The sequence below is a fragment of the Gossypium raimondii genome, chromosome 8 (genome assembly GCF_025698545.1).
Source record: "Gossypium raimondii isolate GPD5lz chromosome 8, ASM2569854v1, whole genome shotgun sequence".
Lineage (NCBI taxonomy): Eukaryota > Viridiplantae > Streptophyta > Magnoliopsida > Malvales > Malvaceae > Gossypium > Gossypium raimondii.
The window spans coordinates 39,818,416-39,840,621 of NC_068572.1; the positions used below are offsets into that span (position 1 = coordinate 39,818,416).

Consider the following 22,206-nt stretch of genomic DNA (forward strand, 5'->3'; position numbering starts at 1 on the left):
AACTGCACGGCCTTTAAAAAGCTAGTCGAAAAGTTTATCAATATGGGCATTGTCAAATTTGAGGATTCACTCAGTACAGAAAACCCGCTACTCAATCATACAGATAATGAAGGGAATGCGATGAATGAAGAAATGTTGGGAAATGTTCACATCAAGTCTTTGAATCTGAAGAAACAAGCGGAGAAGAGATCTTGTTAGATGTTCGCCCTTATAAACTTGGGAGTGTTCTAAAGAAACCCCTGTAGTATTTAGAGCTTACTCAGAGTAATATTCAAAACACACTTGTTGCTTTTAGCCTAGAGGCAACAAGAAGTCTTTTGTTGAAATAGGCTCATGTCTGAACGTCATTATTTCAATGGAATGCATCTTTGCGATCTTTTGAACCAATATTCTTTCATTTCTTGAATGATTATTCTTTTATTCTTTCATCCAAATCATTCTTTCATTCATAATCATACTGTGCAGATAATTATTCTTAAATTCATACATTATTTGTATATTCTCTTGTACCTACAATATGTCCCTGAATATCAATGACATGAATGACACTGCTACAAACTCAGAATCTCATTTTGAGCGAGACATGTGTTTAGAGGGATCTCACGACTTTGAAGATGACACAGATTGTAGCCTATCTCCGGACTTGTTGAGGATGGTAGAACAAGAGGATAAACAGATCCTACCTCTCAAGGAATCATTAGAAATTGTAAGTTTGATGAAGATTAGAATTGACCTGACCACAGAGACGAAGCAAGACCTTATTGAGTTACCTCTAGAGTTCAAAGATGTCTTTGTATGATCATACCGGGGTATGCCTCGATTCTTATAATAAAACCTGCACAACAGCACGATATCAGAAATTTATAGTGCGAACGATGCAATTATTTGTCGGGGCAATGCCTCTCTCGTTGAGTCAACATAGCTTTGTCTATTTGAAGTCGAGTTTCCATCCCTTAGAGATGTTGTTGGATTTTATCCTGATTAAAGAAGAAGATCCAAATTTTTCTGTCGCAGTTGCGTACCAAAAGGGCTCTATGAAAGAAATCTGGTACCAAAGAAGGTTTCTCACATACAAGATGAAAGTGGGAGATCTTATGTGGAAGACTTTAGAATAACATTGAATCTGGTCGAAAAGCATGACCAGGACTTGCCTAATCTCATGAGTTCAGACTAGAAAAAATTAAAAAAAATCAAAAAATCAAAGTCAAAATAGAAAAAAAAAAGAAAAAGAAAAAAAGAAAAGAAAAATAAAAAGAAAAAGAAAAAGGAGAGGTCAAGGCGAAAACCCGCAAAGGGCGCTTTGACCAAAGGTGGATCTGAGTTGAGAACCCGAAAAAGGGCGACTCAAATTTTGAGCGAAATGGGGCATGGACATCACCATTATCGAAGATTTCTAATGGACATTACTTTATTTTGAGAGGCTACTTCATGGATCAAGGTTATCCTATACCGATATAGAATTTCAGAGAGGATGGTATTGGAAAATGCATTGAACTTAAATGATAGCACGATAACTGAGGTCTGAAATCAATTCAAAAGCAGACAGCACATTTTGTCACCGAATTACCTAGAGGTGAACAAGGACTGGCATGAGAAATTACCATTTGCCCTCATTACTTGTCGAACATCTGTATTGGGGCAACACCTCTCTTTTTGGTTTACAGGATTGAGGTAGTCTTACCTATTGAAACCCCCTCATTGCTTGTTAGAGGGATCCAATCGCGATGTGATCAGTTGACCCCAGGAAAAAGGGTTAAAAGCTATTCATCAGGGGTCAGATGTGCCAGAAATAAATGATATAAGCCCGTAATAAATAGGCTCGTCTCAGAGAATTCCACGCGAGGGCTGGATGTTAAAAAAGATTCTTCCTTAACGAAAGGATTCTAGAAGGAAATGAATGCCAAGCCGGGGATGTCCTTGTGTTGTAAAGAAGACCTTTTTCAGAGGAGCACTGATCTTGAGTGAGATTGATAATCCTATAAACTCGGATCCAGTCAAGAAACACTTCGTTTAAAGAAGAAGAAAAGACCAAGGTAAAAATCCGCAAAGGGCACTTTGAAAAAAAAACTCTGTTGGGGCAATACCGTTCTCTTGGGCCTATCGCGATTTTGCCTATTGAAGACGAGATTCTTTTTGAGTTTTTGGACCCAATCCCGATCGAGGAGGAATGTTCAAAGTTACCCATTATGGTCAAATGCGCCAAAAGCAAATGATGTGAGCTCAAAAAAAGAGGGAGAAGAAGAAGAGAATTCCACGAGAGGACCTAGTATTGAAGAAGATCCATCCCACACAAAAAGAACTTCATGCCAAGATGGGAAGAACCTTATGTGGAAGGCCTTATCTGGAAAAGCGTCAATCTTGATCGGAAAGGATAACGAGGACATGCCTAATCCAATGAGTTCAAAAAAAAGAGAGAAAAAAAAAAGAAAAAGGAGAGGCCAGGGTGAAAACCCGCAAAGGGCACCTTGAGACCAAAGGGGATTTGAGTTGAAAGCCCGAAAATGGCGGCTTAAACTTTTGATCATAATGGGACATTAAGTGATCAGAGTGACTCAAATTTTGGATCAAATTGGGGGATGAGGCGATCAAAGCAGCTCAAATTTTGATCAGATCGGGGCATATGGTGATCTTGCTATACCTGAATCAGTAGGAAAGGGTAGGCGACATCTTGGGGCATCGACAAAGTCCTGTTGATCTCCTAAGCACATGTCTTCAAAAAGTTTGTACAGAGAAATTCAAGCTGCAATATCTGGGGCACCCAACCTTCATATTATTTATATATTAAATTTGTTGTTCTTGGAATACTTTTTCTTTTCTAAGATATACATTCCCAATCAAAATTTTTATTATTATCGTTCTTTACTATTTTTTGATAATTTATTCATTTTGAGCTATGCTCAGAACCATCTTTATTCTTATCCATTGTTATAACCCTTTTTGCAAGCATGTTGCATTGGAATAATGATTAATGGACAAATATTACTTTCACAAGGGAAGTTTACCTATTACTCTAGAAGTTTCTAAATAATATAGGAACCTGAAACATGACTATTGTTTAGAAAACACCAAGTTTAAAGGGTGAAATATCTAAGAAGGAAAAGCCTAAATCAGGACTATCTTTTCAAACTTTGTTGTCCAAACAAGGATTGAACAAAATGAGAAGATGTCATGTTGGTGACAAGGTTTCAATGATTACCGAATGATAAGAAGAGGTTCTTCGGAAAAGGAAATTTTGCAATTATGCATAAACTTTTGGTACGACACCCTAGAAATGGTGTAAGTAGCCAAGGAAATTCAGATCCTGTAACTCCTAATTTACAGTAGGAGGAGGATGGTTTTCAATTTTATGTCCCAAATTACGGTGGGCTTAACCTTGAAAATCACAATGAGTTGAACTTTGAAGAATACAGTGGGGGCAATCCGACCAAGTAAGAGATGAACATTACCAACCGGACAAGATAGCATTCGGGCGCGTTGGCAATAAGGACTTATTGAGCAAGGAGCAATAACAACTCAAACATTGAAAGATCATTTTGCATTCATGCATATGCATTTAGCCAGGGTATTTTGATTCATTTTTATCATAATCACTAGGCATAAATAGGTTCATATAGGTCGTGTTCCCCAAAGAACAGATCAATGAAGATGGCAGATCTTGCTTTCCTGAGTTGATAGGAGCAGATCAAAGTAACCATAGATTGCAATTTAAAAGATCGAAGCCACAACGGCGAATCTTACTTTCAGGCGATGCAGCGGAACAAATTGAAGCTACAACGGCGAGTCTCACTTCCCCATTGCAATTTAAAAGATCGAAGCCACAACGAGGAATCTTACTTTCAGGCGATACAGCGGAATAGATTGAAGCTACAACGGCGAGTCTCACTTCCCCATTGCAATTTAAAAGATTAAAGCCACAACGGCGAATCTTACTTTCAGGCGATGCAGCAGAACAGATTGAAGCTACAACGGCGAGTCTCCCTTCCCCATTGCAATAGATCGAAGCCACAACGGCGAATCTTACTTCCAGGCGATGCAGCGGAACAAATTGAAGCTACAAAGGCGAGTCTCACTTCCCCATTGCAATAGATCGAAGCCACAATAGCGAATCTTACTTCCAGGCGATGCAGCGGAACAGATTGAAGCTACAACGGTGAGTCTCACTTCCCCATTGCAATTTAAAAGATCGAAGCCACAACGACGAATCTTACTTTCAGGCGATGCAGCGAAACAGATTGAAGCTACAACGGCGAGTCTCACTTCCCCATTGTAATAGATCGAAGCCACAACGGTGAATCTTACTTCCAGGCGATGCAGCGGAATAGATTGAAGCTACAACAGCGAGTCTCACTTCCCTGACATTGCAATTAAGAAGATTGAAGCTACAACAGCGGATCTTATTTTCCTAGCGTTGCAGTGGAACAGATTGAAGCTACAACAGCGGATCTTACTTCCCTGACATTGCAATTAAGAAGATTAAAGCTACAACAGCGGATCTTACTTTCCTAACGTTGCAGTGGAACAGATTGAAGCTACAACAACGGATCTTACTTCCCTGACATTGCAATTAAGAAGATTGAAGCTACAACAGTGGATCTTACTTTCCTAGCGTTGCGATGGAATGATTGAAGCTACAACAATGGATCTTACTTCCCGACATTGCAATTAAGAAGATTGAAGCTACAACAATGGATCTTACTTTCCTAGCGTTGCGATGGAATGATTGAAGCTACAATAGCGGATCTTACTTTCCTAGCATTGCGAAAGGAACATTGAAGCTACAACAGCGGATCTTACTTCCCTGGCATTGCAATTAAAAGATTGAAGCTACAACAGCGGATCTTACTTTCCTAGCGTTGCAATGGAACAGATTGAAGCTACAACAGCGGATCTCACTTCCCTGACATTGCAATTAAAAAGATTGAAGCCACAACAGCGGACCTTACTTTCCTAGCGTTGCAGTGGAACAGATTGAAGCTACAACAGCGGATCTCACTTCCCTGACATTGCAATTAAAAAGATTGAAGCTACAACAGCAGATCTTACTTTCCTAGCGTTGCAGTGGAGTAGATTGAAGCTACAACAGCGGATCTTACTTTCCTAGCGTTGCAGTGGAGTAGATTGAAGCTACAACAGCGGATCTTACTTCCCTGACATTGCAATTAAAAAGATTGAAGCTACAACAGCGGATCTTACTTCCCAGGCGATGCAGTGGAACAGATTGAAGCTATGACGGTGAATCTCGCTTCCTCGACATCGCAACTCAAAAGATTGAAGCCACAATGGCGAATCTTACTTCCCAGGCAATGCAGCGGAACAGATTGAAGCTACGACAGTGAATCTCATTTCCCCAACATTGCAAGTAAATAGATTGAAGCCACGACGGTGAATCTTACTTCCTGAAATTGCAGTTAAACATACAGAAGAAGCCAATTCTATCTCCCTGAAGTTGCAGTGGAGCTGATTAAAACCGCATAACTTATCTCTCTACAGTTGCAGTAGAGAAGATCGCATCAGATTTTATGTTCTTCAAGATGAAGTAAAACAAGTTGAAACTACAAGTTTTATCTCACTAAGGTTGCAGTACAGCAGACTGAAGATAGCAAATGTTTCCACGAAGAGTTACAAATCCTATCTCCCTGAAGTTGCAATGGAGCGGATTAAAATTACAAATCCTATCTCCCTAAAGTTGCAGTGGAGCAGATTAAAATGATGAATCCTATACTTCTGAAGTTGCAGTAGGTCGGATTAAATCTACCATAGCAAGTCTTATCTCCCTGACCTTGCAGTGGAATGGAATAAAACCATGAATCTCATCCCCCTGAAGTTACAACAGAGTGGATTGAAGCTACAAGACGCATCTTTCTGAAATGCAGACGAATGGATCAAAGCAGCAAGATTGTGGGTTGAAATAAAGCTACTTGAAGTGAATCGTCAAGAGAGGTCAAGACTCGACGAGATCGGGCAAAATTGGGCTTTCTTAGTCTTTGCTCTGTTTTCGTTACACGACAACGAGCAAAGAGGGGCAGCTGTACAAGCCCAATTTCGCTCGGGCCTAAACAAACAAAATAGAAAATACCAGCCCAAATTTGCGTAGGCCCTATACCAACAAGCCCAAAACCTAAACCTACCCAGACCAAAATACTAACTCGATTCAAAACAAGCCCAAACATTATGGGCCAAACCCAACAAAGACTAGGGTTTCAGAACCCTAGCCCCTTCCATATCTGCTGCACCATTCTCGACCCTCGCTTTCTGCCATCGCCAAGACATCCCAAAGAAATACGATGCCGTTCACTCCTACCTCTGACGCCGCACCTACTCCTGCAAAAATAGATGCCAAACAGAGAGAAACAAGCAAAGGCAGAGGAGACAATAGCAAAGATCAATTTTATTTTATTTTATTTTATTTCGGGTATAAAAAATCGATTTGTAAACCAAAATGGGGGGATTTTTCTGAGTTTTTTCTCTTTCGGCAAAAGCCGAATACTGTAAAAGGGGATTCTCTTTTTTTTTGTTTCTTTTGTAACATTTCACAAAACCAAGAAATATAAAAATCAAAGGTGATTTTCGTTTTGCATTTCTTTCTTTTTTATCTCTTTTTTATTGTTGTTTATTTTTATTTTTATTTATTTATTTATTTTTTTGAAAAACAGTTTACATTTGCAAAAAAGAAAAAAAATATAAAAAGAAAGAGCAAAAAAAATACCTTTTTTGTTTTTCGGCTACCGTGTATGGTGGCCGGCGCGGTGGCGCTACGGCGTTGGCTCGCCGGAAGCTTGGCCGGATTTTGGGGAGAAGAAAGGGGGAGAGAGAGAAAATTTTTAGATTTTTTTCTGAAAAAAGGGGGAAATGAAATTTTTTGGAAAATTTTTGAAATATATAGGAGTGTGAAACGGCGCCGTTTTGGCCCATTTCCAAAACGCCCAAAACGACGCCGTTTTGTCTTGGATCGGACCGACCCGACCCGAACCGCCAAGGATCCGCGTGTTTCTGGATAAAAGGGGTTATTTACGCTCCTGGTCCTTCCGCTTTTGAGGCTGTTTACGATTGGGTCCTATTTTGTTTTTGTTTTTCAATTTTACCACAAAATTTCAATTTTCTCTCGATTTGGTCCTCAATGAAGCTGTGCGTTTTAGAGGAGAAGGGAAATTGTCCCTTCCAGCCCCTCTATGTTATTCGCACATTCAAATCAATCCCTCCTTTTTTTTTATTTTGATTTCACCCCGTATTGTTTGCTTTTATTTCGATTTAGTCCCCTTTTTAGCATTTTTATTATTTTCTTCATTATTTTAATGTATTACCATCTTTTATTATTTATTATTACTATTATTATTATTATTATTATTATTATTATTATTATTATTATTATTATTTTACAATTTCAAATATGTATATATATGTTAATATGTTTTTATAATATATATGTTTTTTTATCCGTATAAATATATATATATATTTATATATATATATATGCACATTGTTTTATCTTAGAATTTTTTTATATTTATGTACATATCTACGTTCTTATAATGTACATGTTTATATCTTATATATGTAATACTTATATTTTCATGTTTTATAATTCATATATATATCCTTTATTTATTCTCTTCATTTATTTATTTATGAACATATTTGTTGTTATTTTATCTTGCTTTAGTTTTGTCTGCTTTAGTATTTATCATGATGCCTGCACAATTGCTTTTATATTATTCTTATTACTAATTTATATTTCGTTTTGTTCGTGATTATTTTATTTACATTATTATCATTATCATCATCATTCCATCACACTCATTTTTATTTAGATTTCAAAAAAAAAAGAAATTTTAAAAAATATAAGTAATACTCGGTATTTTGGATCTTCGAGAAAATCGAGCCCTAATGTATTGGGTCTCGATTTTCTTCGTTGAATTTAAATAATCGAGATTACTCTTTTAAAAATGATAAAAAACTCGTTATCGAGAATTCAATACGTTGTGTCCTAATGTATTGGATGTGACACGTTGTTTTCTCGAGACGAAGATTTTTCGAAATAAATGTAATATTCAATGTTTAATATTTTGATAAATTGTGCCCTAATGTATTGGGTTGCGATTTTTTCATTTGATTTAAACAATTGAATATTCTTTTAAACTTTATTACACGAATCTTTTCTAAATCAAGTTTTAAACGATATCGGGAATTAAAAAAGGATCGTGTCCTAACTTACTGGTCGTGATCCCTTTTTTATCCAAGATAGTTAAATATCTTTTGAACAAGCATTTTCATTCGCGTATCGGGAATTCGAGACATTGTGTCCTAACTTACTGGATATGATTCTCTTTCTCGAATAACGTAAAACATGCCCTTTTCCCAAATTTTTATTTAATATAAGGATCGTATTTTTAATTTTTCCAAGTTCTCGATTTTCGACATCAAGACATTAAGTAATCAACTAGGTACCAATTTTGGGCGTATCGAGGGTGATAATCCTTCCTCGTACGTAACCGGCTCCCGAACCCGTTTTTCTGAATTTCGTGGACCAAACTTATTGTTTTAATAAAATCAAACCGTTTATTAAAAACAACCACTTTTCGAGGTGATCCAATCACACCTCATAAAAAAGGATTGGTGGTGACTCCCGTTTCATTTTTTAAAACCCAAGTCGACCCCGTTTTTCATCAAAAAAAATGGTGTCAACATGGTAAAAAGGACTAATTTGTAAAAGATGTAAAATTAGAGTTCTATAAGTTAAAGGTACTAAATGGCTATGAAATTAAATATTTATGAGATTTATGTGGTAATTATACCATTTTTATTATGAGTGGATAATTATGGACATTTAATATGTTATTTCAAAGGTTAATAATAAGGTTAATTATGTAATTCATTAAATTAAGTATAATAAAATAATAAACCAAAGGTATCATCTTCTTCATTTCATCTAAACTCAATCAAAAATCACCATTGAATTTGTTGAAAATGTCAAATAGGGATTTATTTGTAAAATGTGTAAATACATGGTGAAAATTGTAAAATAATGAATTTTATGTGTTGATATGGATCTATATGAAATTGCTAGCTTGGGTAGGGATGAAATTGCATGAATTTCAAATTACGGGCTTAAGTATTAAATTATAATGAAATCAAAATAATAGGGGCAAAAGCGTAATTTTGCAAAATATTAATTTGGATTGAATTGAATAGAATGGTTATTAAATAGATTGAATTTATTTATTTAGATAAGGATAGACCTCATACGACTTTAGATCAGGGTAAAGAAAAAGCTTTAGATTAGTCGACTCCGTTTCTACACCTTTGTCGTCGAGGTAAGTTCGTGTAATTATGTAATATTTTAATGCTATCCTTTGAGCTATATGTAAATTATGGATAGTTATGTAAATGATCGATCCAAATCCAATGATGTTACGACATCTATCGAACCCCGTTTGAACCTTAGGAATTTGTAGGATAGAAATGACATGTCATTAGGTTTTACATGTTTTGGGTGCTGGTCTTGAATGTCCTACCGATGGATGAGGTCTAGCATGTGTTGCAAGTACTCCACAGCTCGTGTGAGCAGTCCTATTTCACAACTCGTGTGAGCATGCCTATTTCACAGCTCATGTGAGCAACTATGTATATGACAGAAAAGATTATGATTATATGATTAGCACACTTCGCGTGAGCTATCCCGCGTATCCAATGATATTCTAATGGTTCAACGGGCATGAATTTGAAAGGGAATGGTAAGTGTTCAATATGAACCAAGACATGTACGTATGAAATACACTAAAATGGTGAGCTACATGGAAAACATATTATGTATGATGGATGATAAATCCAATTGAATCATGCTCAAGTTTAATGGTTATCCATGTTAAATTCATAGGAATTATGTTTAAGTAAGCTAACATGTTTGTGTTGGTGCTTAGGCTTATTCCAAGCTAAAGTTGGATTATGCCATGTTAAATTTTAATGTTATGAAATGCAATAGTAAGTTGTGTTTTATGTTATACGAACTTACTAAGCATTATATGCTTACATAGTCTTCTTTCCCATGTTTTTTAGATAATCATAATCGGAAGCTCGTTTGGTTTGGAAGCTCGTCGGAGACCTATCACACTATCCAGCGACTATATCGATAGATTTTGATGTTTTGAGTCATGGTTGTAATGGTATGCATAGGTAAATTATGTTTGGTGATCTAGTTGTTATGTTTGGCAGGTAAATATGTGGTTACATGGTTGATGACATTTTCGCATTTTGGCATTTTGGTGCTTGATGGCTAGTTGAAATGGTTAAGTGATGAAATGTTTTAAATGACCAAATTAGTATGTTTAGACGTGTTTGGCATATGGTTAATGGTACTATGACTTGGCATGAAAATAGTTAGTTGTGTGTGGTTGATTTATGCCAAATGTGTTTATGTTTTGGTTGATTTATTGATTTGTGATTGAGGTGCCTTTTGGCATATTGGTTGTATGGATAAATACCATATTGAATTAGTTCTATCATGCATGTTTTTAGGTATGTTTTGAAGCTTGATTTTTATGTGCAAATGGCTTGTAAGTGTGAGCTTATTTGGGTGAAAGAAATGGCTCGAAAATGACCTATTTCTTATCCACACGGCCTAAGACACGGACGTGTGTCTCAGCCGTGTGTGACACACGGCCTGTGTGTCCCTTATAGGTTTCAAAGGGTTGCAATTAGGCAATAACACGGCCTGGCACATGGGCTTGTAGCTTGGCCTTGTGACCCAAGTCAGAGAGTTACACGGGCACAGACATGGGCTAGGACATGACCGTGTGTCCCTACTTATAATGTCCACACGGTCTAAGACACGAGTGTATGTCTCAGCCGTATGAGTCACACAGCTAGCCAAACGGCCATGTGGCCCCTGTAATATGAAATTTTCTATCTATTTTTATAAAATTCTAAATATTTTTGATTTAGTCCCAAATCGATTCTAAAGTATTTCTAAGGCCTCGAGGGCTCGAATAAGGGACAATAAGCATGTGTTTGAATGAGTTATGTATTGATTTATGAAATGTTTGGTAATTAAATGTTTTAAGTTACATTTTTACGGTAATGCTCCATAACTCTATTCTGGCAACGGTTACGGGTTAGGGGTGTTACACTTGCCCACCATGTAGCATCATTTTAACTGGGTCAAAATAACACCTTGTTGACCCATTTAGCATGGTTTTGCCGTGCAACATAGGAAATAAATAGCTCATGTTCATGAAACTTTATAATAAGCTCTTTATTAAATCAACTTCATCGTCCCACTGCACATTTAAATATAACACATTAATAAATGACATGAAATAATTTAATTTATGCAGAAAATTCATGTAATAAAGCACAATTTTGCATATTTTATAAATTAATGTCCATTATCGAGGTTTAAGAAAAGTTCACTAAATTAATTAACAAATACTCGGGATTAGTATTAATTTTAATTTAAAAGGTGTTATAAATTAGGTCAAATTAGAGTTTACAACAAGCAACAACTCCTTATCCCACAAATCAAGGTTGGCCATGCATGGGAGATTCCTAAAGGATGTGCATGCTATTTTTAGTAAACTCCCAAGCTCTACCTCAAGTATAAATAACACATTCCCTTCACCTTTCAAGCCATCCCTCATTCTTCAATCATCATTTATTCCTTTTCTCTCTTTCATGTCTAAAGCCTTTCATTTTTCTTCATCTCTTAATTTTCCCTCAGCAAGCATTTCCTTAAGAGAAAAGCTCTCTTGGCCGACCACCTTGAGGAGCAATTTGCAAATGAACAGCCACGAAAATTGGAGGAAGCCACCACAGATAGTCTTTGGGAAATTCCCAGATTCATATTAGAGTTTCTTCTTCCTTTATCTTTAATTTGTTTTTAGTTTATAAACATGTTTTCAAATTGTTTGATTACTTTTCCTTTAATGATAATGACTTAAATTGTTTTAGTTAGAATAATTGTAATGCTTTGATTAAATTCATTCAATTCATGTTTATATTGTTCTGTACCTCAGTTGTTTATGCTTCCAATTAAAATCATTCATGTTATTCATGCATTAAAGTATGTTTGAATGCATTAGAATTAGTTACTTAGTTCGAATCAGATGGTGATTAATGGACGCAAAAATTGGAAGGTGCATGCTTAATTCATATTTGAACCAAAATGAATTAAAGGATCGTATACTTTGCATAACTTAAGGTTTATGTGATTAAATTGTTTCAAACTGACCCAGTCCCTGTTACTTCACATAAATTCTAAGGAATCCTTAGTTAAATATTGACATAGAAATATGCATGTTTTCCTAAGTATAAGACTTCAAAAGAATTTATATTAGATTCCAAGTTAATGAATGATCGAGTTGCCATGGAAATTTTCTGGAACATTTGTTAAGCATGATGATGAATGAATTAAATTAAGAAGTTGTAATTGTTCTAGCTTATTCATGTTATTGTTGTTAAGTCTTGTGAAATTGTTGTTAAACCATCTCATTACATTTTATTTCATTTCATTGCATTGCATTTAGGTTAAATCATTAAGATATTGTGTTTTCTTAACCAACTTGTGAATATTAATTTTACAAGTATTGATTTAAACATAGTCCCTATAGAGACGATACTCTTTTTACTTACTTATTACTTGAAAACGACTATGTATACTTGCACATTTCATCGTGAGCCACATACTAAGGGGGATAAGGTTTTATTTAAATTAAACACATGTCTGACATCTGAAAATATCCTGATAATTCTTTTGTGCATCATGATCTGAACAGTACCAATATTGATTACCTTACAGGGTGAACTATTCCCCATGAGCACAACTCCACCTTCAACTAAACTGTATGTGGAGAACAAGTCCTTGTTTGGACACATATGAAAAGAGCACCCTAAATCTAAAATCCACTTGGATGTAAGTTTAGACCTTTCGATCGTAAACACTAGCAACCAATCATCACCCTTGTTCTCAGCCACACTAGCATCGGCTACCGCCCTCTCGTTGCTCACAATGACCCTTCTGTTCTTATTTTGCAACTTTTAACACTCTGTCTTAATGTAACCTAACTTCTTGCAGTAGCTACATGTCTTGTCTCAAATCCTCAACTTCGATCCTTTCTTGCTTCTAGAAACCAAAATCGAGGCTTGCTTATTTGACTTGGTATATGAACCAAACTAATTGTCAAGTTTTTCTTTGCTCAACAAGTTTTCCTTCACTTTCTCGAACGAGAGTTTACCTCTACAATAAATCAGGCTCTCCTTGGAAGACTTATATGAAGGGGGAAAAAACACAATAATAGCATAGTCTGATCTTCATCATCTATATTAACCTCGAAGTTCTTAAGATCATTCAAGAGAGTAAAAAATTGATTGATGTGACCCCTAAGGTACTCACCTTCAGCCATATGGAATGTGTATAGGCATTGTTTCAACACCAATTGGTTAGCTAGAGACTTTGTCATGTATAAGGTTTCTAACTTTCTCCATAAGGTCAGTAGTCGCTTTCCCTGTAAGCACCTCCTACAACACATTATTTGTGAGACATAATTGAATTGTTGACAAAGCCTTATCATCAACCTCATCCCATTCTGATTGATTCATATCATCGAGATTTTACCCTGTAATGACCTTCTTTAAGTCGTCTTGAACGAATTATCGTCATCCTGAACTTGCCACAAACTGAAATTTTGATCCCATCAAACTTTTCTATATTGTACCTCATTTCCATCTTTAAACAAGTTGATCTGCGGAAGCTAAACTTGACTCTGATACCAGTTTATTGGGGATCGACCCATATAAACAACAAAATAAAAAAGGCAAAAAAGATCAAACACAAATATTTTACATGGAAAACTACTCAAGAGGATAAAACCACGAGTTTGACTTTTCACTAAATAAGTAAACAAACTAGAGTACAATATGGAGAAAATAAATCTAAATACACTAAACGTATAAACTCAACCCTGAAAGCAAAGCTCTAACTCTCATAGAGTTCTCTTAAAAAGGGTACAAAATTCTCTCCATAGTTACCACAAAAACTTTTACCCAAACTCATCTGCGACTACATCTTGTCACCTAAAAAAAAGTCTTGTAGTACATCTTTAATTGCCTTTTTAATCGACCTCTCAAAATAAGGATAAAAGGCCCATTTAAATATGCTAAGATAAGAGGTCTAATCTACCGTAATTTGTTGTAGCAAATTAAGTCTCTTTCTATACTCAATGAACATGTTAGAAAGCAATTTAGTTATATTTTTACTTAGTTTTTATTTTTAGTACTGAGGGAATAAAATGAATAATTTAAGTGTTTTACATTACTTTATGGGCCAAATTAGGCCTAAGGGTAGACTGACATGTTAGGTGAGTATGCAAGGCATCGATTTAGGGTGAAAAGATAGTAGACCACTCCCGATGTTGTAACACAGAGTATGGATGTCACAACATGACTACCAAAATACACCAAGGAGAAAACTACTGAGGATGTCACGACATAGACCATAGGGTGTCACGATACAGCCCTGAAGAGACGCCCAAGGAATCAAATTGCCATCAGTATCGCGACACCGACGCAACATGGACACTTAAAAGAGAAAGAGTCTTTTCGTCTGTATAACACAACTTAATGATGTTTAGTAAGCCAAATCAGGCAAAAAAGAGGCTGTCAACCTAGGGTCTATAAATACCCTTACTCATAATTGTTTCAGGGACTTTTGCCTCCATTTTATTTTCACTTTCATTCTTAATTTTTAGGTTTTACTTTTAGTTTTTATTTTCATTCTTGTTTTTTTCTTCAAGAGATTCAGATTGTGGATTCATCATACTTTGTCAAGGATTGTGCTCAAGTTTCAATACATATTCAGGATCTTTCTAATCTCTTTATTTGATTTTGCAATTGTTTATGTTTCAATTCAAATCTATGATGTTTGTTAGATCCATGAGTAACTAATCCCTTAGGAAGGTTAATGAGTGGATGTGGGATTAATTGACAACTATGTAGGGTTTCTTAGCAAATCAGTTGGTTGAGAAAAAGAACTCAAACCCTAAGTTTGACAAATCCTAGGAAGTTATGTAGGTAGATATGAACCCGAAACCAGTATGGTTTACCATGAAAACCTTACCCTGACTAGGTCTGACCTATGACATAGAGAGATAAGTAGTGCTTGCCGACTCATTAGGTTAGTGGAAGGTTGAGAGGCCTTGTTAGGTTAATGACTAGTTGATTGGATAAAACCCAAAATAGGAGTTAACTATGAACATTAAAATGAGTTAGTACTAGTTAGACCTGTTAGCGTAGGAATTAATATTAGTGCAATTAAGCCTCCTCTGGGTACGATCCTCGGAGTACTTCTTGTACTTCATTGTACAAACTATATTACAACCTGACCCGTATACTTGCGGACACAGCCTTAATTCCTATCTTTAATTGCAGTATTCTCACTCATGACGGTAACTCGCCCGGAGGCGGTCAAGGTCTAATCATACTAAAATATCATTGGAGTAATCAAAGTTTAACTGGAAAAGATAGTAGAGTTTAATTAAGAGAAGAAACCCGATTGAAGTTGAACACACGTCGCCACATAATTCTTTTGTGCATCATGATCCTAATAGTACCAATATTGATTACCTTACAGGTGAACTATTCCCCATGAGCACAACTCCACCTTCAACTAAATCGTATGTGGAGAACAAGTCCTTGTTTGGACACATATGAAAAGAGCACCCTAAATCTAAAATCCACTTGGATGTAAGTTTAGACCTTTCGATCGTAAACACTAGCAACCAATCATCACCCTTGTTCTCACCACACTAGCATCGGCTACCGCCTCTCGTTGCTCACAATGACCCTTCATTTCTTATTTTGCAACTTTTAACACTGTCTTAATGTAACCTAACTTCTTGCAAGTAGCTACATGTCTTGTCTCAAATCCTCAACTTGATCCTTTCTTGCTTCTAGAAACCAAAATCGAGGCTTGCTTATTTGACTTGGTATATGAACCAAACTAATTGTCAAGTTTTTCTTTGCTCAACAAGTTTTCCTTCACTTTCTCGAGCGAGAGTTTACCTCTACAATAAATCGGGCTCTCCTTGGAAGACTTATATGAAGGGGAAAAACACAATAATAGCATAGTCTGATCTTCATCATCTATATTAACCTCGAAGTTCTTAAGATCATTCAAGAGAGTAAAAAATTGATTGATGTGACCCCTAAGGTACTCACCTTCAGCCATATGGAATGTGTATAGGCATTGTTTCAACACCAATTGGTTAGCTAGAGACTTTGTCATGTATAAGGTTTCTAACTTTCTCCATAAGGCTGTAGTCGTTTTCCCTGTAAGCACCTCCTACAACACATTATTTGTGAGACATAATTGAATTGTTGACAAAGCCTTATCATCAACCTCATCCCATTCTGATTGATTCATATCATCGAGATTTTACCCTGTAATGACCTTCTTTAAGTCGTACTGAACCAGAATTATCGTCATCTGAACTTGCCACAAACTGAAATTTTTGATCCCATCAAACTTTTCTATATTGTACCTCATTTCCATCTTTAAACAAGTTGATCTGCGGAAGCTAAACTTGACTCTGATACCAGTTTATTGGGGATCGACCCATATAAACAACAAAATAAAAAAGGCAAAAAAGATCAAACACAAATATTTTACATGGAAAACTACTCCGAAGAGGATAAAAACCACGAGTTTGACTTTTCACTAAATAAGTAAACAAACTAGAGTACAATATGGAGAAAATAAATCTAAATACACTAAACGTATAAACTCAACCCTGAAAGCAAAGCTCTAACTCTCATAGAGTTCTCTTAAAAAGGGTACAAAATTCTCTCCATAGTTACCACAAAAACTTTTACCCAAACTCATCTGCGACTACATCTTGTCACCTAAAAAAGTCTTGTAGTACATCTTTAATTGCCTTTTAATCGACCTCTCAAAATAAGGATAAAAGGCCCATTTAAATATGCTAAGATAAGAGGTCTAATCTCCCGTAATTTGTTGTAGCAAATTAAGTCTCTTTCTATACTCAATGAACATGTTAGAAAGCAATTTAGTTATATTTTTACTTAGTTTTTATTTTTAGTCTTGAGGAATAAAATGAATAATTTAAGTGTTTTACATTACTTTATGGGCCAAATTAGGCCTAAGGGTAGACTGACATGTTAGGTGAGTATGCAAGGCATCGATTTAGGGTGAAAAGATAGTAGACCACTCCGATGTTGTAACACGAGTATGGATGTCACAACATGACTACCAAAATACACCAAGGAGAAAACTACGAGGATGTCACGACATAGACCATAGGGTGTCACGATACTGATACTCAAGAGACGCCTAAGGAATCAAATTGCCATCGATGTCGCGACAATCGACGCAACATGGACACTAAAAGAGAAAGAGTCTTTTAAATCAGTATAACACAACTTAATGATGTTTAGTAAGCCAAATCGAGGCAAAAAGAGTCATCAACCTAGGGTCTATAAATACCCTTACTCATAATTGTTTCAGGGACTTTTGCCTCCATTTTATTTTCACTTTCATTCTTAATTTTTAGGTTTTACTTTTAGTTTTTATTTTCATTCTTGTTTTTTTCTTCAAGAGATTCAGATTGTGGATTCATCATACTTTGTCAAGGATTGTGCTCAAGTTTCAATACATATTCAGGATCTTTCTAATCTCTTTATTTGATTTTGCAATTGTTTATGTTTCAATTCAAATCTATGATGTTTGTTAGATCCATGAGTAACTAATCCCTTAGGAAGGTTAATGAGTGGATGTGGGATTAATTGACAACTATGTAGGGTTTCTTAGCAAATCAGTTGGTTGAGAAAAAAAGAACTCAAACCCTAAGTTTGACAGTCCTAGGAAGTTATGTAGGTAGATATGAACCCGAAACCAGTATGGTTTACCATGAAAACCTTACCCTGACTAGGTCTGACCTATGACATAGAGAGATAAGTAGTGCTTGCCGACTCATTAGGTTAGTGGAAGGTTGAGAGGCCTTGTTAGGTTAATGACTAGTTGATTGGATAAAACCCAAAATAGGAGTTAACTATGAACATTAAAATGAGTTAGTACTAGTTAGACCTGTTAGCGTAGGAATTAATATTAGTGCAATTAAGCCTCCTCTGGGTACGATCCTCGGAGTACTTCTTGTACTTCATTGTACAAACTATATTACAACCTGACCCGTATACTTGCGGACACAGCCTTAATTCCTATCTTTAATTGCAGTATTCTCACTCATGATTTGTAACTTCATGGGAGGCGGTCAAGGTCTAATCATACTAAAATATCATTGGAGTAATCAAAGTTTAACTGGGAAAAGATAGTAGAGTTTAATTAAGAGAAGAAACCTGATTGAAGTTGAACACACGTCGCCACATCGTGATGTGGCATATCGCCTTGTCGAGACGTCTTTCATCACGACATCGTGCTCCTCCTCATCGTGACATCAATTCTGTTTCGTTTTTGGTTTGCCTGAAAATGCGAGGCACACCCCCATAATATAAGAATATGATATTTAAAGTATTGGAAATTTTGTACTTAAATTAGCATGTTTTAGATTAAATGACTAAATTGAGAAATTTCTAAAATTTTAAATTTTAAGAGTTGAAATGTGGAAATTAGGAATTTTAATATCTTAATTGTTATGTATGGTTCTTGATTTGAAAAATTAGAAAACAAAACATTATGTGATAAGAATTGATGTTATAGGGACTAAATTGTAAAGATTTTAAAATCTATAAATTTAAGAAAAATGGACTGACTTATACAAATCTAGGAATTTTGGGCTACTTTTGGAAGAAACAAATTTTGTTTTCATGGACTAAAATCATAAAACAGTAAAATTGAACTTCAAGGACCAAATTGTAAAAAAACTACAAAAATAGAATTTTATAGATTGTTATGTAAAAATTTAATATTAAAAATAGGGATTGTTTAGTAAATTTTGAAAAATATAGGAGCGAAATGAGGAAAATAATTACATAAGTGGTTAAATAGAAAATTTAGGAAATTATTGAATTAAGTATTAAATTAGAAAATAATTAAGTAATAGTATATATATATATATTGAGAATTAATTTAGTAAGAATAGCAATATCAAACTGAAGTGAATTTTATATGAAAAGAATATGATTAAGAGTAGATTAAATCAATAAAGGAAAATTAAAGTATAGTTAGTATTAGTTCGGTTTGAGAAACGACTAATTTGAAAAGAAATTAAATTAAATATAAAATAAATTAAAATAAAATAAAGTTTTGGTGCATAATTCATGAGGTTCGATACATGTGTTTAAAAGTTTCAATACATGAAGACTTGAAGCTAAAATAAATAGTAATTTAGTACATGTCTCAAAGACTTATGAATAAGATATCGTTACCTTTGTTCTTTAAACCATAATTTGACCTAAAATTACTCTAGAAAATGAAATTAAGGCTCTCTAATTAAAATTTAATTAATGATGGACTTTTAAAAGAGATTTAAATGTCATATGGAGCTCCGATAATACCAGAAAAGTAAACAAGGGTTAGAGATTGAAACTATAAATTTTAATGTGACACTCTTTATTTGTATTTGTTAACAGGTCGGATAACGAGTGTTACAAGTAAATATTGTTATGAGGATGTTTTTGTTTTATCAAATATAGAAAAATTAATCAAAATATAGAAAAAGTCTAAAAACTTTTCTCTTTTTTCTCTAAGCCGTTTGCTTATCTTTTGTTTTGCCCAACAGTGGTGCCAGCCTTCGGGCTAGCTATCGCCTGCATTTTTCTCCCTCCCACCAACCCTTTCTTTCTTTCTTCTTCTTATTCACTCCATGTGTCTTCTCTCTTTTCAGTTTGAAGATCTATTTTGTGGGTATCTTTGTTGTCTTCACAAGTTGTGATTGACAGATGACAACGCATGTCGTTCGCTAAAACTCCACCGACCACCAGTAGTTTTTCTTGGAAAGTGAGTGGCTCTTCGTCAGCTTCTTAATATGTTTTTATTTTGAAAGTATTTCAGAATAATAAATTATTTCACGAGTCGATTTAGATCCGTGTTGTCTTAAATTTTATATGCATTTTGTTTGTTTTTCCATTGTTTAATAAGTTTTCAATTTTAAAAAATTTTGTCCGCTCTTGTAGCATGTTTTTTAGTCTTGCTTATGCATGTAACCTTAGTTTTACAAGTGATTTTAGGGATGGTTTTGTTGTCGTCCTCTCTAGTTTGGTGAATACTCAACTATTCTGTCGATTTTTGCTCGCCGCTTTGGATCATCTAGGGTTAATTTCCTTATCGTATTAAGTGCTTGCAATCACTCTAAATATGTTGTGCTTGAGTTGTGACAAAGCCAATTATCAACGTGTCATGATGTTCTATCGATGTTGAGGCTAAAGCCTTTGTTGTGTTGATGGAGCTTATCATTCACCATCTACGACGAGTGTTTGTTATTTTTTTTTACTGAATTGTATGATTCCATTTATTGTATGAATTAATAAATTTACTTTTAAAAAAACCTAATTGAATTATGTTAAGTATTAATTAAGTTCCAAATTTATTGAGTAATTATAAAATTATTCCTTTTATGAAATACGGAATCTTATTATAGGAATATTTTTATAATTTTAAATTAAGTAAAATTTAAAGAAATCCACTCGATTAATTTCTCAATCCAATCCACCACAATTTTAATATATTAACTTCGTTATTTAAAAAATACTTATTTTAATATTAATTTTATAAATATATTTAGTACATAATATATAATTATATTAATTTTTCATATCATATATTTAAAATAATAATATGGTTTTGTCTACATCCAAATATGTCGACCATTTCGATATTCTTGATGATAAAAAAGAATAAAAAAACAGTAGAAAAGTCAGAGAGCATGATTAAGACAGGCAAGATTGACTATTAGAAAGCTTAGTTGATGAGTTTCCCTATATCGTGAGATTCCCTTTCTAGGCCTACACTTGGACAGAATCCATATGACAATGGAGGAATTACTGAAAAACATTATTTTTATTTTACTTTGGGGTAAATTTAGAAAATTTTTAAAGATTAAAATTAAATTATAATTTTTAGTATATTTATCATTTTAAGGAATTTAACATAATTTTCTTTTTCTTTTTAAAAATTAAAATATGATATTATCATATATTGATTTATAATTTCATTATCTATATTCATCTGAATGAGAAATTTTCTATTTCTAGGGGCCAAGGTGCCTGCCCTTTGTGTTGGATGCTTTGTGGGTTGATAGAATATAGTAATAATAATAAACAATATGTATTGCCATGTAAAAACAATATTGCAAGGAATGTAATACCTTCCTTTATCTAAAAAGAGGAGGGTAAATAAAGAAAAACCAATGGTAGCAGACCAAGGGATAATGGCATAAAGCTTAGAATTTTTCTTTTGAAATAGTTTTTTTTTTCTTGAGTTGCTTGTGATTTTCGTTTTTTTTTTAATTTTCATTTGATTTTAATGCATATACATACAATCATGAGTGGGGTTTTCAAGGTGGAGGACATCAGGATCTTGTTAAGTCATATACATGCATACATACATATATATATATATATTTACATTTGAGCATTATGTAACATTAGCTTCATTAAGAAATAGAAACAGATTACATGCTAATGCTAGAGAGCTAGCACATGCTGTTTCACTAGAGACTTGCATATTTGAGCCAAATTTTATTGATTGTTACATCATTTAACACCAAGTTTGATAGGGCTTCAGCATAGGTATCAGCCCTCCACTTAGATGGAGGGACATGACTTCATTAGTTGACCCTACGAGCCTTCCGCCAACAAAGATGGCCGGAACTGGCGCGTTACACCCCAACCTCATGAGAGTTTTTTCTATTTCCCTGCCTTCGGGGTCTTGATCGATCTCGTGGACAGTTGAGGTTACCCCGAGCTCTTGAAATAGAATGGTGATTGCATAACACAGGCAACATGAGCTCTTGCTGAATACCACAACATCTTTCTCTGAGGCCAATCTCATCAGCTTGTCCATGTTAAAAGTGTGGATCCACAATGTCCGCTTTCGATTTGATTTAAAGTTCTAAGACCATTGGATCGAATTCTGACGGTTTTTGAATTCAATCCAATGGTATAAAATTTTCGGATTTGAGAAGGTGAAAGTGAGAAAAAAGGGAGAAAAGGTTTCAAAGCTTAAAGTTGTAGTTTGGAACTGAA

At 34.8% G+C, this 22,206-nt stretch overlaps 1 protein-coding gene across 1 annotated transcript; it reads right to left on the reverse strand.

Moving 5' to 3' along the window:
* Positions 1 to 21,595: 21,595 nt before the first annotated feature.
* Positions 21,596 to 22,206, reverse strand: LOC105793637 (monothiol glutaredoxin-S9). Its single transcript, XM_012622504.2, has one exon. The coding sequence runs from the start codon at positions 22,022 to 22,024 to the stop codon at positions 21,719 to 21,721; it is 306 nt and encodes a 101-aa protein (XP_012477958.1). The 5' UTR covers positions 22,025 to 22,206; the 3' UTR covers positions 21,596 to 21,718.